General features: G+C 43.3%; 1 protein-coding gene across 1 annotated transcript in view; it reads right to left on the bottom strand.

Annotated features, from left to right (window-relative positions):
- Nucleotides 1–694: 694 nt before the first annotated feature.
- Ube2n (ubiquitin conjugating enzyme E2 N) overlaps nucleotides 695–24,013 on the bottom strand; it is a 33,721-nt gene continuing 10,402 nt past the window's right edge. Inside the window, exons 2-4 of the mRNA XM_036170059.1 lie at nucleotides 2,671–2,917; nucleotides 2,353–2,493; nucleotides 695–1,717 (exon numbers count right to left, since the gene is read on the bottom strand). Coding sequence (XP_036025952.1) covers nucleotides 1,677–1,717; nucleotides 2,353–2,493; nucleotides 2,671–2,917 — 429 coding nt within the window. The 3' untranslated portion in view covers nucleotides 695–1,676. The remainder of the gene's footprint in view (nucleotides 1,718–2,352; nucleotides 2,494–2,670; nucleotides 2,918–24,013) is intronic.

Below are 24,013 nucleotides of genomic sequence, written 5' to 3'. Positions count from 1 at the left end.
GTGAAATATACCACACTCTGAAGAAACTCCAGAAGTTCTGCAGTGAGGAAAATGCAGATGGGCTACGGTATCCACTGTAGGAGGCAGATTCCTGACCAGATTCCTGGATAGGGCTTCAAAGTAACAAGAACCAGAAAATCAGGTGGAAAAGGTGTAAAGGATGGCTTCACATGGGAAGAAAAGAGCAATTCTTTAGTAATTAACACCAAAGTAAAGGATAAGAGGAGCAGCGGGCCATGGTGGCCTTTATAATCCTAGCAGAGGTAACAGGATCTCCAAGCTGGAGGCCAGCCTGGTCTCTCTCTACAGTGAGTTCCACGACACCCAAGGTCACATAGAAAGAAACACCCCCTCAAGAAGAAAAGGAGGAGGAGAGAAGGAATTCTCATAGCAGACGCTAGGGAGGTGAGAGCAATGCACAGGAGCTGGAGAGCAGACAACTTTCCTGTAAGCCGGCTGCTTGGGATTTACAATGTCTGCAAGGAAGACAGACTCAAAACTGCCTCCACAAACCTCCGCTGGTCTCCCAGCAGCACAAACAATACACATTCAGACAAGAACCAAGAGACAAGTCATAACCTACATCTGAGGCTCAAATGTGGACATGTGAAAGTCCTCTATGACTCCACCTGTCCTTTTTATTGTGGCTGTTAGGTATGATCAACTTTCAAACATTTGGGCAAGACACCAAGGATCACCTAATTAAAGCAGGACACATTTATTTAAATTTCTAGGCGGTTAAAAAAGGGGGACGAGGGGACAGATACTGATGCTTCATGCATGCTCAGCCAGTTTATAAATACTCACTCAGTAAAATCCTAACACAAATCTGCATCAATGAAACAAGCTGGTCAAATTCTCCTCTTGCCAATCCATTTGTCAGATGGCGAGGACCAAAACAGAATGTTCCATCGTTTTCATTTAAATAACGATTGTCACATGGGGAAAGCGAAGTAAACACAGTAAAATAAACTGTACAAAGGCAAAGGAGAATAACAAAAAATACTTTACTAAAACATAAGATTTACAGAAGTTTCCAGACAAGCCATACAAAATGGTCACAAGCTTTTTTTCTTCTTTTGGGGGGGTGGGGCAGAGAATCTACACTTGACAGCAAAGTCACAATGTTATTAGTGAGGGCTGTGATGTTTATTCAATGTTCCCATTTTGGTTCAGACAATCAAGCTTGTCCATCTACGGCGTCTAAAGTTAGACTTGGCTAGAGAGCATATTCTAAGAAACTGGTTAGCTGCATTTAACCACTGCAATTAGATCCCATAAGAGGGGGAGGGGAAAGGAGACCATAAAATTAAAATAAAACTACTTTCCCCTAAAAAATAAAATAAAAACACCCCTACCCCTGGCAGCTAACTCTGACAACTACCTTCATTCACAGTGCTTTGTACTTCAACCATGATGGGGAAACGAAGCCAAGCAGAGTCGCTGCTTTCAACATTTCACAACAACCCTGATGATGCTTCTAGCCTCTGCTCATGCTTTACAACAGTGAATCAGGACAAGACAGATTTGCTAATGTGCATGTAATCACCAAAGATGAGGATGCCTGGGCTTTTATTCTGTAATGTTTCTAAGACTGTGTCCATTAAATGCAAACAAAAAAAGGAAGAGTCTTGGCAGAACAGGAGAAGTGATGTACACTCGATGATCTGATCGACTTAAATATTATTCATGGCATATAGCCTAGTCCATGCTCTCGCTGTAGACAGAAACAAATAGACAATTGTTAGTTTATTGAGTCATTAGATTTCTTTCCAAACACCAAAAACAGCAAACAAACACCATTTGTGAAAATGCTATACTATATATACCCTCCTAAATTCGTAGCCTCTCCTATATACTGGATCAGTATCAGTTTTCTGAATGAATGTCTTATTACCAAAACAGGACAACTAATTAGAAAGGGGCTTCGTATGTTTTCTAAGGTCCTCACTATTTAGACCAGACTAGCTTGAACCTTTCATAAAATTCTATAAACGGACAAAGTCTTATCTTTCATTTCTGAACAGATGATTATGTTCCTCTCTAATTTTTTGTTGTGACCCTAGCAGGAAGCTGCTTGTTGATTCTACACTCTACAAACTGCTAGACACATTAAATGGACCGTACAAAACAGTTACAAGTTTTCTAGTCTCTTCACATACTGCTAGTACAGTAGATACTCATTGTTAGATCCATGTGGTTAAACCCACAGTGCAAGATCTCCTTTTCTAGATTATTTTTAATCTGAGCTTACTTGGAAAAAACAAAAACAAAAACAAAAAACGCAAACATTAAATGGTAACAGCCTTGTTTTGAAAAGCAGGAGCAGACAAAGAATAAAGTATGCAGTACCTGTTTCTATGGCTTGGGCTTCATTGGTCTTCCACTGCTCGGCTACATCATTTGCTAACGGATCATCTGGATTAGGAGCACTTAACAAAGCCTGGATTGATAGCAGAACTGTGCGGATCTGCAGTGCTGGGGACCACTTATCTATGAAGGTAATAGGCCCAGTATGATATGATAAAGCATGAGAACACAGGCCCAGACTGGTCTACCCTCCCATACACTGGTGTTAGCATAAGATGAAATTACGATATTTACATCTAATATGGAGTGCTTAAGAAAGAGAGACACACTCATACAGCACAGGTGACAGACGACACTTACCTTTCAAAATATCTAAACATATTCTTCCCAACTTGTCTACATTAGGATGGTAAATTTTGGTCATGAAACGTACTTTAGGTGCTGCCATTGGGTATTCTTCTGGAAGGAACAGTTCAAGTTTAAAAGTCCCTCCCTCAAAGGGGGAATCCTGGGGGCCAGCAATGACCACATGGAAATAACGGGCGTTGCTCTCATCTGGTTCTGCTTTAATGCCAGGAACTGGTTCAGCCAGCAAACGCTGGGTTTCCTACAACAGAAAAACACTCTTGTGAAACACATGCCATCTCACTAAACACCAAAATTCAAATAATAAACTGTTAACACCGGGCATAATGGCTCACACCTTTAATCCCAGCCCTCGGGAGGCAGATGGAGACGGATCTCTGAGTTTGAGGCCAGCCTGGGCTACAGAGCTAGTCCAGGCCAGCCTGGGCTACAGAGCTAGTCCAGGCCAGCCTGGGCTACAGAGCTAGTCCAGGACAGCCAGGCTGAGGTGAAGAAAACTGATTTTACACTCATGGAAAAGAAAAGAAAAAGGACACCAGGATTGGCACAATGGGGAAGGCAACTTGTTCTACACTTTACTAAAACCCAGGCCACCAAACTCTACCTTTCTAAAGCGTCTGGCCACTCTTTGCAATCAAGGGTGGACTAGGTCTAGAATACTCAAGGATATCAAAATCCGTGGATGCTGAAGTCTCTGACATACAGTACAGAAACCTTGCGTATTTCAAGCCACCTCTAGATGACTTGTAGTGCCTTCCACAATGAGAATGTCTTCTAAGTAGCTAGTACAAATTAAGCAACAATGACAAAATTCTTTCTACGTTCAGTAAAAACACACGTTCCTCCCATAGGGTCTGTCCACCATCATCTAATGGAACCCATACAGAGAGGGGTAACTACATATAACGAAGTACTGGAGAGGCAACTGGGGTGTGGTGGTAGAAGCGCACCCTTGGATCCCAGTACTTAGGCCAAGGCAGGCAGGTCTCTTGAGTTCAGACCTAGAGAGTAGACTATGGAGGGAGAAACAAACAAGGACATGTCTAGGGCACCTAAGGAATGGAGGAAGGAAGACAGAGTGTGTTGGCCCACACTGATAGGCCTAAAACTGACACTCTGTGAAGGGCCTTTAATGCTCCCCCCCAAAAGAAAAAAAAAAATCATACCACATTCTGTTTTCCATGACTATTGAAACCTCAAAATACTCATCCTCATCCCTGCTTCCTACTTGACGAGAAGGCAAACCTCCTCTAAGTTTCCATGATGGCCTCTGCACACACACCCATGTGCTGCTGGGCTGCTTCTCACTTCTGACTACCAGAGCACTTTACCAAGGCCACACTCTCAACCTGAGCACAGCGCTCTGCTCCCCTCCACAAGAATACAGCTCCAACATCTCTCTAATCAGTTCTCCTTTCTGACCATCCAAACGTTAGGGTATGGTCCCTGGGAGGAAGAGGAGGAGGAGGAGGAGGAGACAAGGCCGGCTCTCTACAGCAGACTGTTCAAGTTCAGCTACTCCACATCTTTCTGCACATGACCACTTCCCTTCCAGCCTCTCTGCATGTCATGACAGTGGGAAAGGTCCTCATGGGAAGCAGAAAGCCTCCTGACCTCACACTTTCAGCCTCTTTTCAAGAACTCAGCTTTAACACTTTAGTACAATGGGGGAATAAATGGACTAACTAACCCAGCAACCTCAACTCAACTTTCTGATCTTTCCCACCCCCAAACTTTCCTATCTGTTAACCCATCTCTCCCTGTAGGCTAAATATCTAACCTGATGTTAGAAAAACTTCAAGTCTCACTGGGGTAGTGCTCAGGGGCAAGAATATGTGTGTGTGCAGCCCTTGCTTGATCCCCAGCAAAGACAGAGGAAAGTTCTAGAAGTCTACCTGTGACTATACTGCTTCTCCTGACTCCTGCTCAAGCCCCCACCAGCTCTCAAATGACAGACTAAAATAACCTAAGATGCTCTCCCTGGCTTTGCCCCCGACCTTGCTATCTTTTACTTTCTGGGTCTACCACCTTCCATGTATATTTCAAGTCCAAGCCTTGCAATGGACTCCTGCACTCTGCTGCCTTTCCAGTTCCCCTTCAGCTATCCTCCACACCAGCCTCCGTTCAAGCCTATCTATTTCACTTCCTCACAGTCTCTCAGCATACTTCCACTTCCACCTGTCCCTTCCCCCAGGGAACATTCAACTAGGAAAAACAAGACAAGAACCTGGCCTTGTGACATATATATTTCTTTTCATTTTACATACCAACCCCAGTTCGCCCTCCCTCCCCTTCTCCCGCCTCCTCACCTCCCTCCCACTCTACCCCCATCCACTCCTCAGAGTGGGTAAGGCCTCCCATGGTAGTCAACAGAGTCTGGCATACCAAGTTGAAGGAGAGCCTAGCCCCTCCCCATTGTATCAAGGCTGAGCAAGGTATCCCACCGCAGGGAATGGGCTCCACAAAGCCAGTTCATCTGGCTTTTATTTTAAGGGGGGAAAAGAAATAGTAAAGATCAGTATTGGGAGCAGAGAAATGAAAGGAACTAGGTGGTAACATTTCTTCTATTTGGGCCTTTCCTCAGCTTTGGTTGATCCCATGTTTCAATGAAAAGGGAAGCTGGAGGAGGAGGACAGGGTGGAAAAATCCAAGTCACCACTCTACGATTATACACAGCAGCAGCTATTTAAAGCTCTAACAAGCTGCCAAGAGTCCCTCCAACACCAGAGCCTACAACAGCTCCTAAATACTCATCTTCATCAGACATCTGCCACAGTCATACGTCTGCCTCAGTTTACCTACCCTTAGTTAGGCACCCTTCCCCAAGAATGCCTAAGTGGGGTGTGCAGAGTATGCCTGCAGTCTTGGCACTTGGGCGGCTAAGGCAAGAAGATAGCTTTGCATTCAGGGCTGACCTGGGCTGTGTACTGAGTTCCAGGCCAGCTACACAGCAAGACTGTCTCCAAAACAAAAGTATATACAACTGACCTAACCGATCACAGGATTTCACTGGAACGTACACTGTGGTTAAGGTTTTAGATGCACAAACCATCCCTCTCAGGTCTCCGACACCAGTGCCTGAGACTTACCCACAGAGGAAAAAGGAAACATGACGTAGGAAACAACCTCTCTTGCTATCAAACATATGCTCAACTGTACCATACCTTCAGCTTTTATGGTGGTTCTTTATCAGAAAGACATGAGGTGCAGTCTGGTTACTTTAAGGGACACAGATGCAGCTTCTACTCTTCCCTTGTTTACCTGTTTCTGAGCAAGCCTGATCTCTGTATTCATGCAGTTATGGTACTCTCATCTCCCGAGTCACTCAATTTGTCTCGCTGCAGTTATCCTCAGTCAACCTCAATCAAAAACTGTTGATGGGCCAGCAAGATGGTACAGCAGGTAAAGCTTGCCACACAACCCTGACAGCCGGAGCTCTGTCACTGAAGCCCTCTGACCTCTACACAGGCACCATGATGCAGGAGTTCGCCCTCCCCGCCCCTCTCTTTCATACTCACATAAAACAATTAAGAATTCCTAAAACAGAAATGGAAATTTTCCTAAGTAAAAGATTAATTTATAAGGTTGCCTGTCTGTTGTTGGGGTCTTTTGGTTTGGTTTTGTTTTTTAGACAGGCTCTTGACATGTAACTCAGGATGACCTGGAACTCACTATATAGACCTGGCTGGCCTCAAACTCAGGAGATTGACCTGCCTCTACCACCAGAGTGCTAGAATCAAAGGCACGTGCCACCACCCCTGGCCTTGATTTATGAATTTTAAACTGTGCTCTTTTCTATCCCTTTAACAATGGTTCTCAACCTGTGAGTAGCAACCCCTGGAAACCTCTATCTCCAAAAACATTTACATGATTCATAACAGTCACAAAATGACAGTTCTGAAGTAGCAACAAAACTAACTTTATGGTTGGGGTCACCACACATGAGGAACTGTATTAAAGCGTCTCAGTATTAGGAAGGTTGAGCTTAGCATGATGATCTTTTCCACCTAGCTGGAGCATTAAAAAAAAAACAAAAAAACAAAAACTCACACTGATGCACACCTTTGTGTGAATTATCCTTTGTCCAGTTTATCCATTAGCCACTTAGTGCCCATGGGCTACCAGTCCTAGATATCAGCTTGACAATGTTCAAATCAACTCATTTTTTTTTTTAATGATTGCAAAGTTTAACAGCAGTGATGCTTGCAATTTGTAAATGCCAAAGAAAAGCCGTAAGATGTTGCCCTCGGAGCTGGTGAGTTGCCTCCAAGGTTAAGAACACTTGGCCCGCCAGAGTTTGATTCCCAGCACCAACTCCAGGTGGCTCACAACCACCTGTCACTATTCCAAGGGCTCCAACTCCCTCTTTTGGACTTTGGGTACCCAGAGGCAGGCACACAGATATACATATATAGTAAATGATTAAAAAAAAAAAATCCTTTTTTGTTTTTTATTGTTTAAAGACAGGGTTTTTCTGTGTGGCCCTGGCTATTCTGGGACTCGAAGAGATCTATCTGTCTACCTCTGCCTCCAAAGAGCTAAGATTTTTAAAGGTGTGTGCCACCATGGCACCAGCAAAAAAAAAAAAAAAAAAAAAAAGAAGAAGAACTTCTGTAAGAGGAAAAAAAAAGTTCCCTAATGAAAAGGTAAAGGCAGGTGGATCTCTGAGTTCGAGGCCAGCCTGTTCTACAGAGCTAGTCCAGGACAGCCTCCAAAGCTACAGAGAGACCCTGTCTCGAAAAACCAAAAAAGATAAGGTAAAGGCTATGCTAGAGTGAAGTTGACAGTGTTTTCCCAGACTTGCACAAACCCTTTGGCCCCAGCATATTAGCTGGACATGGTAGCATAGGCCTGTAACCCCAGCACTTGGAAGCAGAGGCAAGACAATCAGAAGTCCCAGGTCATCCTTGGCTACGTGAGACCTTGCCCCAGCATAGAGGTGTAGGAACAGGGAGGCACTGGCAGTCAAGGTTCTTGATTTCAGTAATGTTTTTAAGGGTGTGGAGATTGCTTAAATGAAATTTCTGCAGAGCATACCTTTAATCCCAGCACCAAAGACAGTGGCAGGCACGTCATTGTGAGTTCCAGGCAGTCAATACACAGTGAGATTTTTTAAAAATGTTTAAATGACGTTCGACATTTAAAAAAAGAAGAGGGGGTCAAGATCATGATGGGGAAACCCACAAGGACAGCTGACCGGTGCTAGTTGGAGCTCACGGACTCTGGACTGACAGCTCGGGAACCTGCATGGGACCGAACTAGACCCGCTGAATGTGGGTGACAGTTGTGTGGCTTGATCTGTTTGTGGGGTCCCTGGCAGCAGGGCCAGGACTTATCCCAGGTGCATGAACTGGCTTTGTGGAGCCCATTCCCTGTGGTGGGATACCTTGCTCAGCCTTGATACAATGGGGAGGGGCTGGGCTCTCCTTCAACTTGGTATGCCAGATTTTGTTGACTACCATGGGAGGCCTTACCCACTCTGAGGAGTGGATGGGGGGTAGAGTGGGAGGGAGGTGAGGAGGCGGGAGAAAGGGAGGGAGGGCGAACTGGGGTTGGGATGTAAAATGAAAAAAATTTTAATAAATACACATATTTAATAAAAAAAGAAAAACAACAACAAATACTTAATCTATAAATTGTGAAAGAAAAGGAAATTTGCCAAGTTTCCTGTCATACTTCATATCATAAGAAAGTTGCAATATTTAAGATGCACATATGAAATGAAATTTATAAGAGTATTGTACAAAATAGAATAGTAATTTATGTGAAAACTAACTTCTAGTATTTTCACCCATTTATACTCAAATACTATCAACATGCTGTAAATATAAGAATAGTTTAGGCTCTTTTTTCATACCAAGCCTTCACAAATCCAGGTTATAATTTACACTAAGCACATATATCAATTCAAACTAGCTACTTCTCAATTGTTCCTTAGCCACAGGATGCTATCACCTAGAGTAAAAAAAAAAAAAAAAAAAAAAAAAAACAAGGCCATCTTTTTGGGGGAGGGGAGGTGTTTAGACAGGGTTTCTCTGTGTAGTTTTGGTGCCTGTCCTAGAGCTTGCTCTGTAGACCAGACTGGCCTCGAATTCAGAGATCCGCCTGGCTCTGTCCCCCAAGTGCTGGTATTAAAGGTGTATGCAACCAATGCCCAGCCCAAGGTAATCTTATTACTGACATGTCATAAGAATAAATCAACTTGGGGCTGGAGAGATGGCTCAGTGGTTAAGAGCACTGGCTGCACTTCCAGAGGTCATGAGTTCAATTCCTAGCACCCACATGGCGGCTCACAACTGTCTGTAACTCCAGTTCCAGGGGATCTGGCACCTTCATACCAATGTACATAAAAAATAAAAATAAAAAATTTTAAAAATAAATTAAGTGGGTAAATTTTTGTAGAGAAACTTTAAACTATCACTGTTTTCCCTTCAACAATAATCTCTAAGACAGGAAGACTTAAGAGTCAGAAGTGTCGTTTCTGCAGTCAACACTGCGTATAAAGACGACATATAACAAAAAGGCAACTACAGAAAATAGTGGTTAATCACCAAGAAACAGTTTTATTCTTCCAGTGACCACCGCCCTCTAGTGGACAGACAGCAACAGATGAAAAAAAAAAAACAAAAAAAACCAAACTACCCTTTTAAAGTTCCTTACTTCACCCCAGGAGCTTACCCTTCTGTTTGCTTTTCAAATTTTAGCATATGGTCACTTCTCTAAGCTAAGGTTAGCTCTGATGGAAGCATGTCTTTAAAGGGGCCCTATTTTTGGATTCTGATCTGGATTTCAAATGCAACTTGAAGAGGTTAAGAAAGCTAATGCAAGCAATCGGGAAAACCAGGCTACCCCTCCCTGTATTCTGCCTTCTGTAACCCTGGACAAGCCACTGGCCCCACGGAGACCTCCTGAATATGCTTATCCTAAAGCCAAAAGATGATGATGGTTCTCCACACACTCCCCCTTCTCCGCTACCCCTGGAGAATTCTTTCCAAGACTAAGTACCAAGGACTAAATCTGAGATTTTTAATCTTGTATTATAAAGCTTTTTGAGAAAAGCTCCATTTGGAGGGTGAAGACGTGGCTCGGTTAGCAGAGTGCTTGTATAGCATGTGGTAAGCCCTGACATCACATACACCAGAGGGCACAGGCTAGAGTAACAGGAATTCAAGGTCATCCTCAGCTATAAAGTGAGCCTGGGCCAGCCTGGGTCTGCAAGCCAGCTTCCACAGAAATACACCGGATCCAGTACAACGAGTGGCCCTGGGTTCACCCTAACAGTAAGTAGCAGGTAAGAAAAGTACTCTCTACTCCTCTTCAGATTACTAAGCAGTAGGTGGCCAGATGCTATTTATAATAAGGTTAGAAATCTACACACTATTTTATCCCTCCCCATTAAACTAAATCAACACTTCTCCGTGAGATTCAAAGAAAGGGAAATGGAGACTGGGAAAGAGAAATGATGGAAGACCAAGTCTATGTGATCAGGCTGTTTCTGGGGTCTAAAACACAAGGGAAACTCTCATGGGTTTCCGCTTTCCTATTCTCTACCATCACTCACACAGGTAATGGTTTTGGTTCACTTGCCAAACCCTTAACTGTGATGACAAGAACCCCAGGTAAAGTGACAGTCAGTGCAAATAAATGTGTCAATTGTATCGCCTACCTCAGGACACGTTTAAAGGCACATGTGGTGACTTCTGCCTGCAATCCCAGCTCTTGGGGAAGCTCAGGCATTAGGATCTGTGAGGCCAGCCTGAGTGGTTGAGGAGGGAGGAAGAAAGGAAAGCAGAGAGCAAGGAGCATTTAATCCAATTGTTGACAAGAAAAAAAGCCTAACATAATATCCTTGTAAATTAGGCTTAATTTCTTAATCTCCTTGTCTACCATCTCCCAATTCTACCAACTAAACATACCTAAACACATCAACTATTGTAGTTTACAACCACACACACACACACAAAAACCTGTAGGCTCCATAAAGATAGGGATATTGTACTATTCCCAGATAAGAATGGATACAATGATCCATGCCTAACATTGATCTAAGTGTTTCACATAAATTCACTCAATCCTCACACGCATTTAATAAATGAGGAACAAAGAATAACTAACCAGTGAGACCCAAAACCAGGACACAGCAGAGCCAAGGCTTAGTCCAGGCTATTGAATCTCAAGGGTACCGACTGTGAACTGTAAAGGCCCAACTGGTCTGCTGGGGCGGCAAAGAGCACAGGAGTTAGGAAGGGACTATTTTCTGACCTTTATAATCACAAGTTCACCAGAGAATTAATTTAAACAATAATGCTACTTTTCCTCCTTTTTACCTAGAAGCCTGAATGAAAGTTTAAGAGACAATAGACTGTTTGCAAAACAGAAGGAGCTTAGGCCCAGGGACAGAAGAATGGAACAGGCCTGCTAACACCCAATAGTCAGTCCAGCTATTCCCACCAAACCTCAAAATGTAGAGTAGAAAATGAACAGCTAAGCTTGCCTAACGTGCAGACATGACAAGGTTACCCACCTGCACCATGTTTAAATCAGTGAGATGTAAAGGATGTAAAGCTTAACCCATGTAGGTGTCTCTGTTGAGAAAGTGGCAGCAGATGATGTACAAAACTATAACCCTTGGGCCTGGAAAGATGGCTCAGCAGCTAAGAGCACTGGCTGCTCTTCCAGAGGACTCAGGTTCGATGCCCAACCTCCCAGAGGGCAGCTCACAACCATCTTTAAGTGTGGTGCACAAACAAAACACTCATAAAATACATCTTTCGAACAACGACGAAAGACTAACCCTCCATTACTCAGCCAATAAAGAAAGGGGCTAAAAGCTGTCCTCTACATTCCATCAGGGGTCCCACACTGGCGGCAGTGCCTTAAATCTGCTGAGTCCCAGTGCTCATTATTTATTTCAAGTAGGAGTCTTTATTCCTCACTACGAGAAAGGGACCTACCTTAGAAAAACTTCACTGCGACTGCTCTATGCCAAGTTTCTAAAGCACTAGTAGGAAAAAATTCAACAAGCTGGCTTCCTTTTTTAATTTGCACATCTAACTTCCTAGAATAGTAGTAACTCAATAGGTAGGGCAAGAGACAAAGGCCTGCCTTCATCACCAGTGACAGCCAGGGGAGCTGTTCGCTAAATTTTATTTCTATGTGGCAAACTTAAATCCCATGTGACACATTAGCAAAACTGAACAATGTGAATTTCAGTTAAAAAAAAAAATCCCCAATCATTCATAATTTCTCTTGTTGGCTTATACCCCCCTCTGCCCCCGCCAGGGTTTCTGTCTAGCCCTGGCTGTCCTAGAACCTGCTCTGTAGACCAGGCTGGCCTTGAGAACTACAGAGCTGCATCTCCCTCTGCCTTCCGGATGCTCCCGGGATTAAAGGCGTGCCACCACCGTGGTGCCTAGCTGCCTCGCATTTTCTTTCCTTAATTAAGCTGGAGCTGAGGCACTAAGAAGAAGTGTGAGGTTACTGTTGTTGGAGAACAGAAAGAACAAAATAGGGCCACAGTAAGACTGCATGGCAACAGTCATGGCAAAATGAGGTTTGTGAGTGTCTCCTTCCTTTGGCCACTTCATAAACAAACATCCTTGTTTGGCAATCAGCACACACCCCTAGACACACATAAACACACTCACAAACTTTTATGGATTCCATTGCCCCTCAATAGAAGTTGAAATATTAATTCCTCACTTCTGGACACAATGGCACCCTCCTGTAATATCTAACACTTGGGTGTCAGAAGCAAAAGGACCAGTTCAAAGTCATCCTCTGCTACACAGTGAATTTAAGCCAACCTGGGCTATGTAAGATCCTGTCTTTTAAAAACAGAACAGGGGGTTGGGGATTTAGCTCAGTGGAAGAGCGCTTGCCTAGCAAGCACAAGGCCCTGGGTTCAGTCCTCAGCTCCAGAAAACAAAACAATACAAAACAAAACAAACAGCAGCAAACACCTCTGTGTGTCAGAAGTGAAGAAATCAAAAGAATCCATGCTAAAGGAATAACAGTAGTCACCACCAAGGCCACCAACAGTGAAGAGTCCTAACAGTAGCATCCTGTACCACAGTAGCATCCTGTACCGGACATGGCACCAGGAGCACACACTGCAGAGCACACTGTATCATCAACTCAATGGAACCACGTGGTCAATTCTGAGTCCTGTTACTAGCTCTTTCACTCTCCTAAGACTGAGATACCTAACAACGCAACAGATGCTGTTCCTGCTTAAATTACCTAAAGCTGCCTTGGTTGCTTGGTAACGAGATAGTCTAAAATTAGAGAAGTGAAAAGGAGACATGCTGGCTAGTTGTTTTGTCAACTTGACACAAACGAGTTATCTGAGAAGTGGACCCTAAATTGAGAAAATGCCTCCATCAGACTGCCTGAAGGCAAATCTGTGGAGGCATTTTCTTGACTAAAAATGGCCTGGCTCCCCTTGATCGAGTGGGTTGAATGTCATCTCAGGTGGGTGGTCCTGGGTTGAATGAGAAAGCAAGCTGAGCAAGCCATGGGAAGCGACCCAGTAAGCTGGTCCCACCTTTCCTCCTCAAGTTGCTTCTGGCCATGGTGTTCATCACAACAGAAACCGAAGCAGGACAGGAGGTTAATGGACTGGGAGTGAGGGAATGAAGTATCCCTGTGAACTAGATTAAGTCAGTTATAACCTCTCATCAAAAGAAATAGTACTCATTTCATACTACAGAGCTGAAATCAGTTAGGTAGCTGGAGTACTGGACAGGGAGGATCTTAATTCCAATGTGAGCTAGACACATTCACAACAAAACTATCCACTAGTCAATCACAATCACCTTCTAATAAGGGGGCCTACCCCGAACAAAGACTCTCCGGCACTAAATTCACTAAGCATTCTGTTATTAGAATGAATTAAATCTTTCTGGACTGGACAGTCCCCTTGTGTAGTATTTCTGAGGCCAAGGGGAAGAACTCTCTATATAGATTGTATATCCAGTACATATGTGAACCTTTAGTATCGAAACAAGGAAGGAATTTGTTACCAGTGAAATCCAGTTTTGCTGTTTGGGGTCGTTCATTTCTGAGGCAAAGTCTAGCTGTTCAGCTCAGGTTGGCCTCTAAATCTTGATCCTGTTTCAGTTGAGTGAAGTACTAGATTTACATGCATGTGTCACCACGCCCAACTTCCAAGTTCTTTGTTCTGTTAACTTGTTCATAAAATATGACTTTAAGTGAAATTAGTCATATTCCTAGCTACCAAACTCCAGCCACATTCCAGAAGTTGATACTCTTATACAGACAAAATCCCTGCAATTGTTTAAGGTTACACTCGTGACTGACCGTGACACTGTCTACTTCATTCCTCAAGGCTAGCTGCATAACCGATAAATCAATATTCTTTGCAAATCGTACCACCACCAGCTACTCCTGGTCTAGAAGACAGGGCTCCCACTAGAGCAGGGATGCGACACTATGCGTCCCTGTTCTGTGGAGTTTCAGCCTATGTGCTACCAAAGCAAGCCTAAGGTAATATACTAGCTCTTCCTTGAATTTGGATCACAATGTTGTTCCTACAGATGTCCCCAGCAGAGGCGACCCATGCGTCTAGTAACATACAGAACAAGCAGAAGGGCAGCTCAATTGTTTTGGCGATCCAATTATGCCAACAGTGTGATTTAGTTCCAAACAGAACTGAGAGCCCAAGGGCCACGGAGATGGCTCAAAGGTAAATTCGTGTGTCACCAAGCCTGATGACCTGCTGAGTCTGACTTCCAGCACTCACAATGAAAAGGAGAAAACTAACTCCCACAAATTTTCCTCTGATCTCCACCACCCCACCCCAATAATATAATAAAACCCAAAGCAAAGACTGTCACACTAAAGATGAAGTAATGTGGTCGAGTGTGGAGGCACACAACGTTGAGAAATTTCTCCACACTAGAGAAATCCTGTCTACAAAATAAAAATAAAAATAAAAAAATAAAATAAAAGAGAGATTATAGGAAGCATCTGTGGTGATACGCTGTGTACTCTAATAAGAAAGGTATATAACACATGAGCAGACAGGAACTAAGGTTTTTTCGGCTGGAGAGTTTTCAGCTGAGGATTCAGAGGCATTCAGTCAGAGGTTTTGTGGAATTGGTGAGGTGAGACATGGCAGTGGCTTGTTCTTTTGTCTCTCTGTTCTTTCAGCATTTACCCCAATATCTGGCTCCAGGTTTATTATTCTAAGACCTATTTAAAATTTGTGTTACAGGCATTAGTTTTTAAGGGGTTGTCACCCTCCAGATAAGCCCCCTAGGCAAGGCTGCATAATTTCAGGATGGCACCATTCACAATACAGGCTACATGAATGGCAGCCTCTACAGCTGGGATGTGAAAGAATATAAATATCTTGAATTAAAGAATAAAAGTTCAATTTATCAGCTGCAAAAAGCTTGTGTGTGTACAGGGTGCCATTTTGCTGGTTCCAAAGCCAATGTTTTTTTATTGTCTAACACATAGAAAATGGATTTTACATGCTGGTTTTTACATGAAATATCCCCATTTTCCTAACCACTATTGGTAAATCACCTTTCAAAATGGTTGGTTCATTTCAGAATTAAAATGGTTATGTATTTTGTGTAACTGATGCAATTTTCCACTCAATAGGATACACTAAATTCTTTATAGTAAAGGAAAATCTTTGTTTTAAAAAAATCAGTTAATAGTAAGAACCAATACTACATAATGCTCAGAATTGTTTTAGACTCTGTTCTTTGCACTTTAACGACTCTAAAGCTAACAGTGAGAGAGAGAGAGAGAGAGTGTGTGTGCGCGTGCACGTATCCCCAGAAAGGTCAAATGAAGTTCCTCAAGCTACTACTTGGCAGAGGCAAAAGTAAAGCCAAAAGAAGCTAGCCCTGGGTTTTGTGCTTCTACTATACATAACCACATTTCACACTCCCTACAATCAGCATTTTGCTCTGGGATTTTAGGAGGATAAGAATAAGCCATGAGCCATATTTTAGCTGCCCAAATGCCAACATTTCTACTACGTGGAAAATCTAATGATGCTCAGAGTGCTACTGAGCCCCTTTGTTGGAGCCCACTAGGTTTCCTGGGGGCTGTACCCAGCAGGCAGGACTGCATGGGAGATTGACTGGACCACGGGCCTGGGCACCAGGTGACCGTAACTAGCAAGGGGGAGGGCTATTGCTCCACCCCTCGGCATCGTTATATAGACCTCTGGAATAAAGTTCTGGGCCGGTGGATAAGGACCCAGGCCCACCTGAGTCTATCCTGTGTTCTCTCTCTGTTTCTCACCCCCTATTTCTAACTAAGTCTCTTATCCCTCATTCCTCAAGAGTTCCTGGAGTAAATAAGTGTGGGGGCTGGTCCTCTACAGATGGGGCCTGAACAGAGACAAAGAAAAAGATAAAGAAAACAAACAACCTCTAGAACTTAACAAAAGGATTGTAGGGGGTATTGTGATTGTGAGTGTAGGCATGATGATAAGGAATTAAAAAAACGAAGGCAATGGTATTTTATTCTCAGGTATATAGGTAGGCGATATAGGAAATACCGCAAGGCTGCAGCGTTAGAATTCTCTCTATAGATCTCCCCTCTTTTCTAGCTATAAAAATTAAGATAGAGTGTGGTAATATGGTGCAGAAAAAACTTAGAAGTATAAGGTAATGTAGAAAAAAAATTTACTTATAGAATGTTTGTTTAAATAGGTCATAGGTTTAGTATAAAGTGAGTCAGAGAAATGTAGTATAGGCCTTAGGTTTAAAGATACAATGAAAAAAATAATTTAGAATAGGTTTTCCCAACCTGGGATGCGGAGAACAATGTCCACGGTGGACCGTGGACTTGGCAGTTCTGGAAAGCCACCAGTAAAAAGAAACAGCTCTACAGACTGCCAGCTTTAGAAAATAGCAGCCAGAGGGTCTCAGAAGCTGAAATCCTCAAGGCATCAATGCTGTGCAGGTAGCAGATGCACAAGGGTTTACAAGCTTTCTACCCAAAGCAAGCCCCGGTGGAAAATGAACAAGCTAAGCCAGGAGAGAGAGGCTAGCGACAAAGAGCAGTTTGGGAAGCCCTGCAGAGATGCTGCGCTGTGGGAAAGGTGAACAGGGAGGTTCTGCAACCTCCCGCAGAGAGAGGCCAGGTTTGTGTCACCTCGGGAAAGATGAACAGCGGAGATGGCAGAGTCCAGATGCTTCTGGAGGCCTAGAGCCTCAGTGCCAGACAAGCAGCTGAGACACTTTGGAAAGCAGGAAGCTGTGGAGGTGAGAACTACTCCAGGCTGAACAGAACTGTTGAGACTGACTGCAGCCTGAGCTCCCAGCAGTGGGATGTGACTGCAATCATGGAGCTGCCTCGAGGCTGCATTCATGGTACAATAGGACAACGTGCTGAGGATTCTAGGACTTGGTTTGCTGAGCACTTGGAGTCAGCAATACAGGTAATGAATGGGTTTTCCTCCCAAAGCCGGGGATGCCATGCGAAGGCCAGTTTCAGCTCCTGGTCCCATTGCAGAAGGTTACAGACTGCAAAGCGCAGCCGTTAGCTGAAAGCGAAAGTTTCAGAGACTTCTTGAACTGCAAAGTTTTGGTTTTGTATTTGGAACTGTTTGCTTCAGAGTCATTACGATTCTGACAGCTATACAGACATAAGGGCAGCTGACAAGGCAGGCCCTGTCTATGAGGGCTCAAAGGAACTTTCAGGAATGGTACCAGAACTTTTTGAACCTTTGAACTTAAGAAATGGAATGCACAGTAATGATTTCACTACAATGGGACAGTTTGAATTTGCTTATGCATATAGACTATCAACAGTGATGATGGAACTCTTTATGTAAAAATGGAACTGCTTATAGAGAAACTAGGCTCAAGATTTAATTTAAAATATAAAGGAGAATCAATGTTCCTCAGAATATTTAATTTATAAAATTTTTTTGTGTTACTTGAGTGAATTAATGTTATGTTTTGTATAGTTCTAAATTGTTAGGTTGAGAGCAGGCTTGTAGAAATTATTATGTTAACCTATTGATATTGATGCACCATGGTTTGGTGAAGTTAAGAAAGTATTTAAGATGTACACATCAGAAGTTTACTATTTTGTTAGCAAGAAATATTAAGTTTGCTTTAAGCTGTAAATCTGAGAAAACTGTAACTATGCATAGCAATATTTATATTAGAATTATGTTAACCTGTTAAGTCTTTAAGTTTGATGAGGTTGCATCAAGAATTTTTTCTTTTAAAATACAAAGAAGAGAGACCTGTTGTAGCCCACTACGTCCCCTACACACCTTCTGTAGACCACCCCTTCCTTACACAATTAGCTACTTTATGCTGTCTCCACCATCCAACAGGAGTCCAATCCCAAGTACCCACATCTGTGTCTCAATCCTGTCCTAGTGGAAGAAGACATGCGCATCTATCTCCACTCAGGAACTTAAATGCAGTCTAAGGATTCAGGAAGCTGGCTGTAAATGGTGGAAAAGGTGTGTGTATTGTGGGGGTGAGGGGTGGGGGGTGGCAGGAACAATGGGACAGACTGTTCCAACTTTCAGCTTTTGTAGTGTAACTACACAGGCTATATACTTACAACACCTAATTCAAAAGCCCACAGCAGCAGGCTCACTCTGCTGCTCTTCCAGCAGCTTTGATACTCTGTCCACTGTCCTTCTCTCCTTCCATCCCTCCCCACTCCCAACGTAGCTCTTTCCTCTCTACCCTCCTTAGGTTTTTTGAGCTGTCTCACTAAGGAACCCTCGCTGGCCTCAAACTTAGGTTGGTCCTCCTGCTGTATCTCCTAAGTGCAGGAGTCTCAACTGTAATGAACAAACATGGCTCAACAGTGACTGTATAGCATATTAAAGGCAAAGACATGCAGGTTCCAGAGTTCTCTATCAGCCAGCCTAGCCTATCAACAAGGTCCAGATCCCCGACTCCTAAAACAAGATGGATAGATCGCCCCTGAGGAATGATACTTGACGTAGGCCTCTTGTATGTGTTCTCTACCTCAGTTTTTGTTGTTGTTGTTTTAAAGAACTTGAAGGATTGGAGAGATGGCACAGCATTCTAGAGGACCCAGCTTTGGTTCCCAGTACCCATATAGCAGAACACAACCATCTTTCTAACTCCAGTTCCAGGGGATCCAATGCCCCAAAGACAATCCTGCATTAGTGTGGTGCACATACATACATGTAAAATAAAAATAAATCTTAAGTAAAGGAATTTGAAATTAAACTGCATGAGAAACAAGATTTGAAGCACGGTGCTATCTGCTCTATTCCAACAAAGGTAGTGAATGAGGCCAGCCTGAGCAACCAAGTAGATCCTGACTAAAGTAAAAGGAGACAGGGCTGGGGCCAGTGACATGGTTCAGCTGGTAAAGGAAGCCTGCCAACTTGAATTCTATCCTTAAATCCCACTTGTCTTCAGACTTCCACATGTGCACTGGGCACACACAAGGCGGACGTGCGCATGTGCAGGCGCGCGCGCACGCGAACAAACACACACACACACACACACACACACACATACACAAATATAAAAAGAACATTTAAAGTATCAGGTCAAATTCAATCATGTCATGTGGATAGCCTAAAAAAAACCAAAACTGGCCAGGCGGTGATGGCGCACACCTTTAATCCCAGCACTCAGGAGGCAGAGCCAGGCGGATCTCTATGAGTTCAAGGCTGGCTACCCTGGTCTCTAAAGCGAGTTCCAGGAAAGGGGCAAAGCTACACAGAGAAACCCTGTCTCGAAAAACCAAAACAACAACAACAACAACAACAACAAAAAACCTGATGTAATAAAACAGTACACTAAAAAGATGAATGAATGCAGGCCAATGAGATGGCTCAGCAGGTAAACATACTTGCTGGATTCTAACCCTCAGAGGAAGGACAGCACCGACTCCCAAAGGTTGTCCGCTGACGACCACACACAGGCCACTGCACACACATTCACATCAAAACAAAAACCACGGGCAGGAAGGTGCTCAATGGGTAAAAGGTGCTTGCCACTAAGCTTGACAACCTACCTTCAATCCCCTGAAACCACAGGGTGGAAAGAGAGCTGACTCTCAAAAGCTGTTTTCTGCTCTCCACATGCACACTATAGAATGTGTACACTCACATACAGACACATACACAGCATCAATCAATAAAAATGTAAAAAATTAAAAATATAAACGTGAAACTCATTTCATGCCACCAGTTTGAGCTACAAAGTCATAAAAAATTACCCTTAGAATAACTGACTTAGGGGCTGGAGGGATGGCTCAGAGGTTAAGAGCACTGACTGCTCTTCCAGAGGTCCTGAGTTCAATTCTCAGCAACCACATGGTGGCTCATAACCACCTGTAATGAGATCTGGCGCCCTCTTCTGTATACATAAATAAATAAATCTTAAAAATAAATAAATAACTGATTTAGCCAAGCAGTGGTGGTGCCACATGCCTTTAATCTCAGCATGTGGGAGGTAGAGGCAGGTGGATCTCTGTGAGTTCAAGGCCAGCCTGGGCTACAGAGTGAGATCCAGGACAGGCTCCAAAGCTACACAGAGAAACCCTGTCTAAAAAAAAAAAAAAAAAAAACTGATTTAAGCCAGATGATTGTGGCACATACCTTTAATCTCAGCACAGGAGGCGGAGGCAGGTGGATCTCTGAGTTTGAGACCACTCTGGTCTACAGAGCAAATTCCAGGACAACCAGGGAGAAACCCATCTCAAAACAAACAAAAACAACAACAATAAGTAGCTCTGGCTGCTCTTCCAGAGGACCAAGACTCAATTGCCAGCACCCAGATAGCAGCTCACAACTGTGTGTAACCCAAGTTCCTCACCCAGAGATACATGCAGGCAAACATCAATGCACATGAAATAAAAATTAAAAAAAAAATTTTCCCCTGAGACAGGGTTTCTCTGTGTAGTTTTGCACCTTTCCTGGAGCTCACTCTGTAGACCAGGCTGGCCTCGAACTCACAGAGATCCGCCTGGCTCTGCCTCCCGAGTGCTGGGATTAAAGATGTGCGCCAAAACTGCCTGGCTAAAAGTAAAAAAATTTTAAATGCAGCTGGTTTGATTCTGGAGGGCCAGCATGGGGCTTTGATCTACCTCCCGTGTCCGCTACCTCCCGTGTCCGCAACCTCCTGTGTCCACAACCTCTTGTGTCCTGTGTGAAGTTTTCACCTGAGTGTTTCCTAAGAGGTTTAGAGCCTGTGTAAAACCTGGTTGGGGGACTCAGAAAACTGAGCTGTCCTGGGACTGGACATGGCTGTCATTTGTCTCTTTGGGGAGCTTCAGATAAGGGGTTTGGTACCTGGAAATGGACTTGCTAAGGTGCAAATTGTATAACAATCAAAAAACCTTCTCTAAAGCTACAGTCAGTCAGTTCACCAGAAGCTGACTCCCTGTGGCTGCAGGCTGCAAATCATCCTACAGTGACCCTGTTTCTTCCATGGACCTGTGTGAACTGAACATCTGACACAACAAAAAACTGAAATAAATAAGTAAAAATACAAACAAAAAAAAAAACCCAAAACAAAACAAAAAAACACTAGCTGGGTTTAGCCAGAATATCTACCCAAAGAGACTGATGTGAAGGTTAATCTTTGAAGCTGGTTCACGTATTCATGTAAGTTGTTTAATCATCAGAACCATCTTTGAAAACATTTTACAGAAATGTAGACAGAAACATCTACAATGGTAGACTGCGGACTACATTAAGAGTCTTTTTTATCTAGTATGTAATCGTTACTTAAAGCTATAAATTACAGCAGCTTTCCCCTAAGCTTAACCAACAGCCTATGAATCTCTGCAGGACTGAAGGAAGCCAAGTACAGTAACATCACAAGAGTGTCTTATTCCTGCCTACAGGCAGGGCCATGTCAGCTCCTTCTCTCCTTTAAAAACAGCTACCCTGGAAAAATCAGTGTTAGCTATGAAGTCAACACCTCTGCAGTATCTTCCTGTGACTGCTAAACTCTAAACAAGGTGTCAGTGGAAACAGAACCTGTTTCTCAAGGATTCTTGTCCTACTGAGTATCACCTGACACTCATCCAATTTGTAATTTATCCAATATTGAGAGAACCATGCTAATCATCATTCCCAACTAGACAGCTAGGCATGATTTAACTCAGGAGCAGGCAAATTCATCACTGTGATAAAACAATTCAGAAACTGCACCGGGAAAGAAGCCCAGAAAGGAACTATCAATGAAACAGTAAGAGGAAAGGGAAGATTGTGAGGTTTTACATCTCATTTCCTTTTCGTGTGTGCATGTATGCATATTGCACATGAGTGTAGAGGTCAGAGGACAACTTGCAGAAGTCTGTTCTCACTTTTCACAATACTAGTCCCCAGAAGTGGACTCAGGTTATCAGCTTGGCAGCAGGCACCTCTGCCCACTGAGCCATCTCAGCAGCCCAACTATGAGGTCTTACATGGAGGATGGAGCTGGAACCCAAGCCGACCCACAATGGAGAGCCCTCAAGATTACGTTTTAAGATGTTTCACTGTGAAAAGGTGTCTTCGAATGAAGAGGAGGTAATGAAAAAAAAAACCCAGAAGAGGACAAAAGCCCCGCTAAAAAACTGGGGAAAGAGCAACGGCTGTCAACAACTGAGTTGACACTGGGGAGGCTACAAAGAAAGAAACAGTAGCAGTGCTGATACACACAACAGAGAGCAGGCCAGAAATGTCAGTCTTTCTCTGCAAAACCAAGTCCGCTGAAACATACAAGTGAAGAAGAGAATCAGGAAATGAGGTGAATCTGAAACTCAGTTTCTTCTGTGTTTTGTTCAGGCCGTCACCCAGACCCCAGGTCTGGGACTCACTGTACAGCCAATGTTTACCTCTTCCTCTAATTCCTCAGTCCTGAGACTAAATGTATGTAATCCCACACCCTGCTGGATGAGCACCTGCTGGATTCACGGCCTGGTGAGGGCTAGGCAAATAGTTTACCAACTGAGCTACATACATGACCAGTCCTAGAGCAATACATACATGTATGTAGAGGATTTCTTTCACAGGTCATGGAAATAATTCTTTTGGAATTAGTGGTGTTGATCACATGGCTCTGAATATTGTTATATAAATTATACCTTAAAATAAAACAAATGAGCCAGGAGGAGTGAAAGCCTTTAATCCCAGCACCCAGACAGAGGCAGGTGGATCTCTGAGAGTTCAAGGCCAGCTTGGTCTACAGAGTGAGTTCCAGGACAGTCAAGGCTACAGAGAATCCCTGTCTCAAAAAAAATCAGAAAATAAAAAAATAAATAATGTATTAACAAATAGTCTTCTAAAAGGAAAGAACTTTTCTAATTAAAATCCGAAATGCGGTGGTGGTGGTGATGTACTCCTGTAATGCCAACGCACAGAACTGCAGGCAGGAGGATCAGAAATTTAAGGTCCTTTCCATACAGCGAATTCTAGGCCAGTCTGTGATACATGAGATCCAGTCTTTTTTGGTTTTTGTTTTTCAAGACAGGGTTTCTTTGTGCAGCCTTGGCTGTCCTGGAACTCACTCTGTAGACCATGCTGGCCTTGAACTCAGAGATCCACCTGCCTCTGACTCGAGTTCTGTGATTAGAGAGGTGCACTACCATTGCCTGGACTAAGATCAGTCTGTCTTCAAAACAAAATAACAACAACAACAACAAAAACAGCTGGTGTAGAATATTCCTTTACACTGTGTGAATGTGTCACTGTGATTGGTTTAATAAAGAAACTGACTGGCCAATAGCTGGATACATAGAGGATAGGTGGGACTGGCAGACAAAAAAAAAAAAAAAAAAAAAAAAAAAAAAAGGAAGAGGAATCTCGAGAGTCTCAAGGAGGTACAGAGGAAGCAGATGGGAGATGAACTTGCTGTACTGAGAAAAGGTACCAAGCCACATGGCAGAGTGTAGATAATATGGGTTAATGTAAAAATGTAAGAGTTAGCTAGTAACAAGCCTGAGCTACTGGCCAAGCATTTATATATAATTAATAAGTCTCCAAGTGATAATTTAGGAGCCGCAGTCCTGACAAAAAACTCCATCTACAAGCTGGACTTAGTAGAGCAAGATGGCATGGCTGGATGCTGAAGCAAGATTATCATCTCAAATTCAAGGCCACCCTGGGCAACTTCAGCCCAGACTGTGTCTCAAAGGGTGGGGGTGGGAGGTGCAAGCAATAGAATACCTGCATACATGGAGCCCTAGCTTCAATTCCAGCACAATAAAAGAAAGGAAAAGCAACAACAAAGCAGGCATGGCGTTATGGGGGGAGGGTAATGAGAATAGCTCTTTCACAGCCAAGGGTAAGAATTGTCAAATTTTATAGCTGTAAATCACTATTTCCAACTGTGGAAAAAAA

This window comes from Onychomys torridus, chromosome 20, assembly GCF_903995425.1.
Source record: "Onychomys torridus chromosome 20, mOncTor1.1, whole genome shotgun sequence".
NCBI classification, from domain to species: Eukaryota; Metazoa; Chordata; class Mammalia; order Rodentia; family Cricetidae; genus Onychomys; species Onychomys torridus.
The sequence above is the reverse complement of the archived record's forward strand: the minus strand, read 5'-3'. Positions and strand labels throughout refer to the sequence as shown.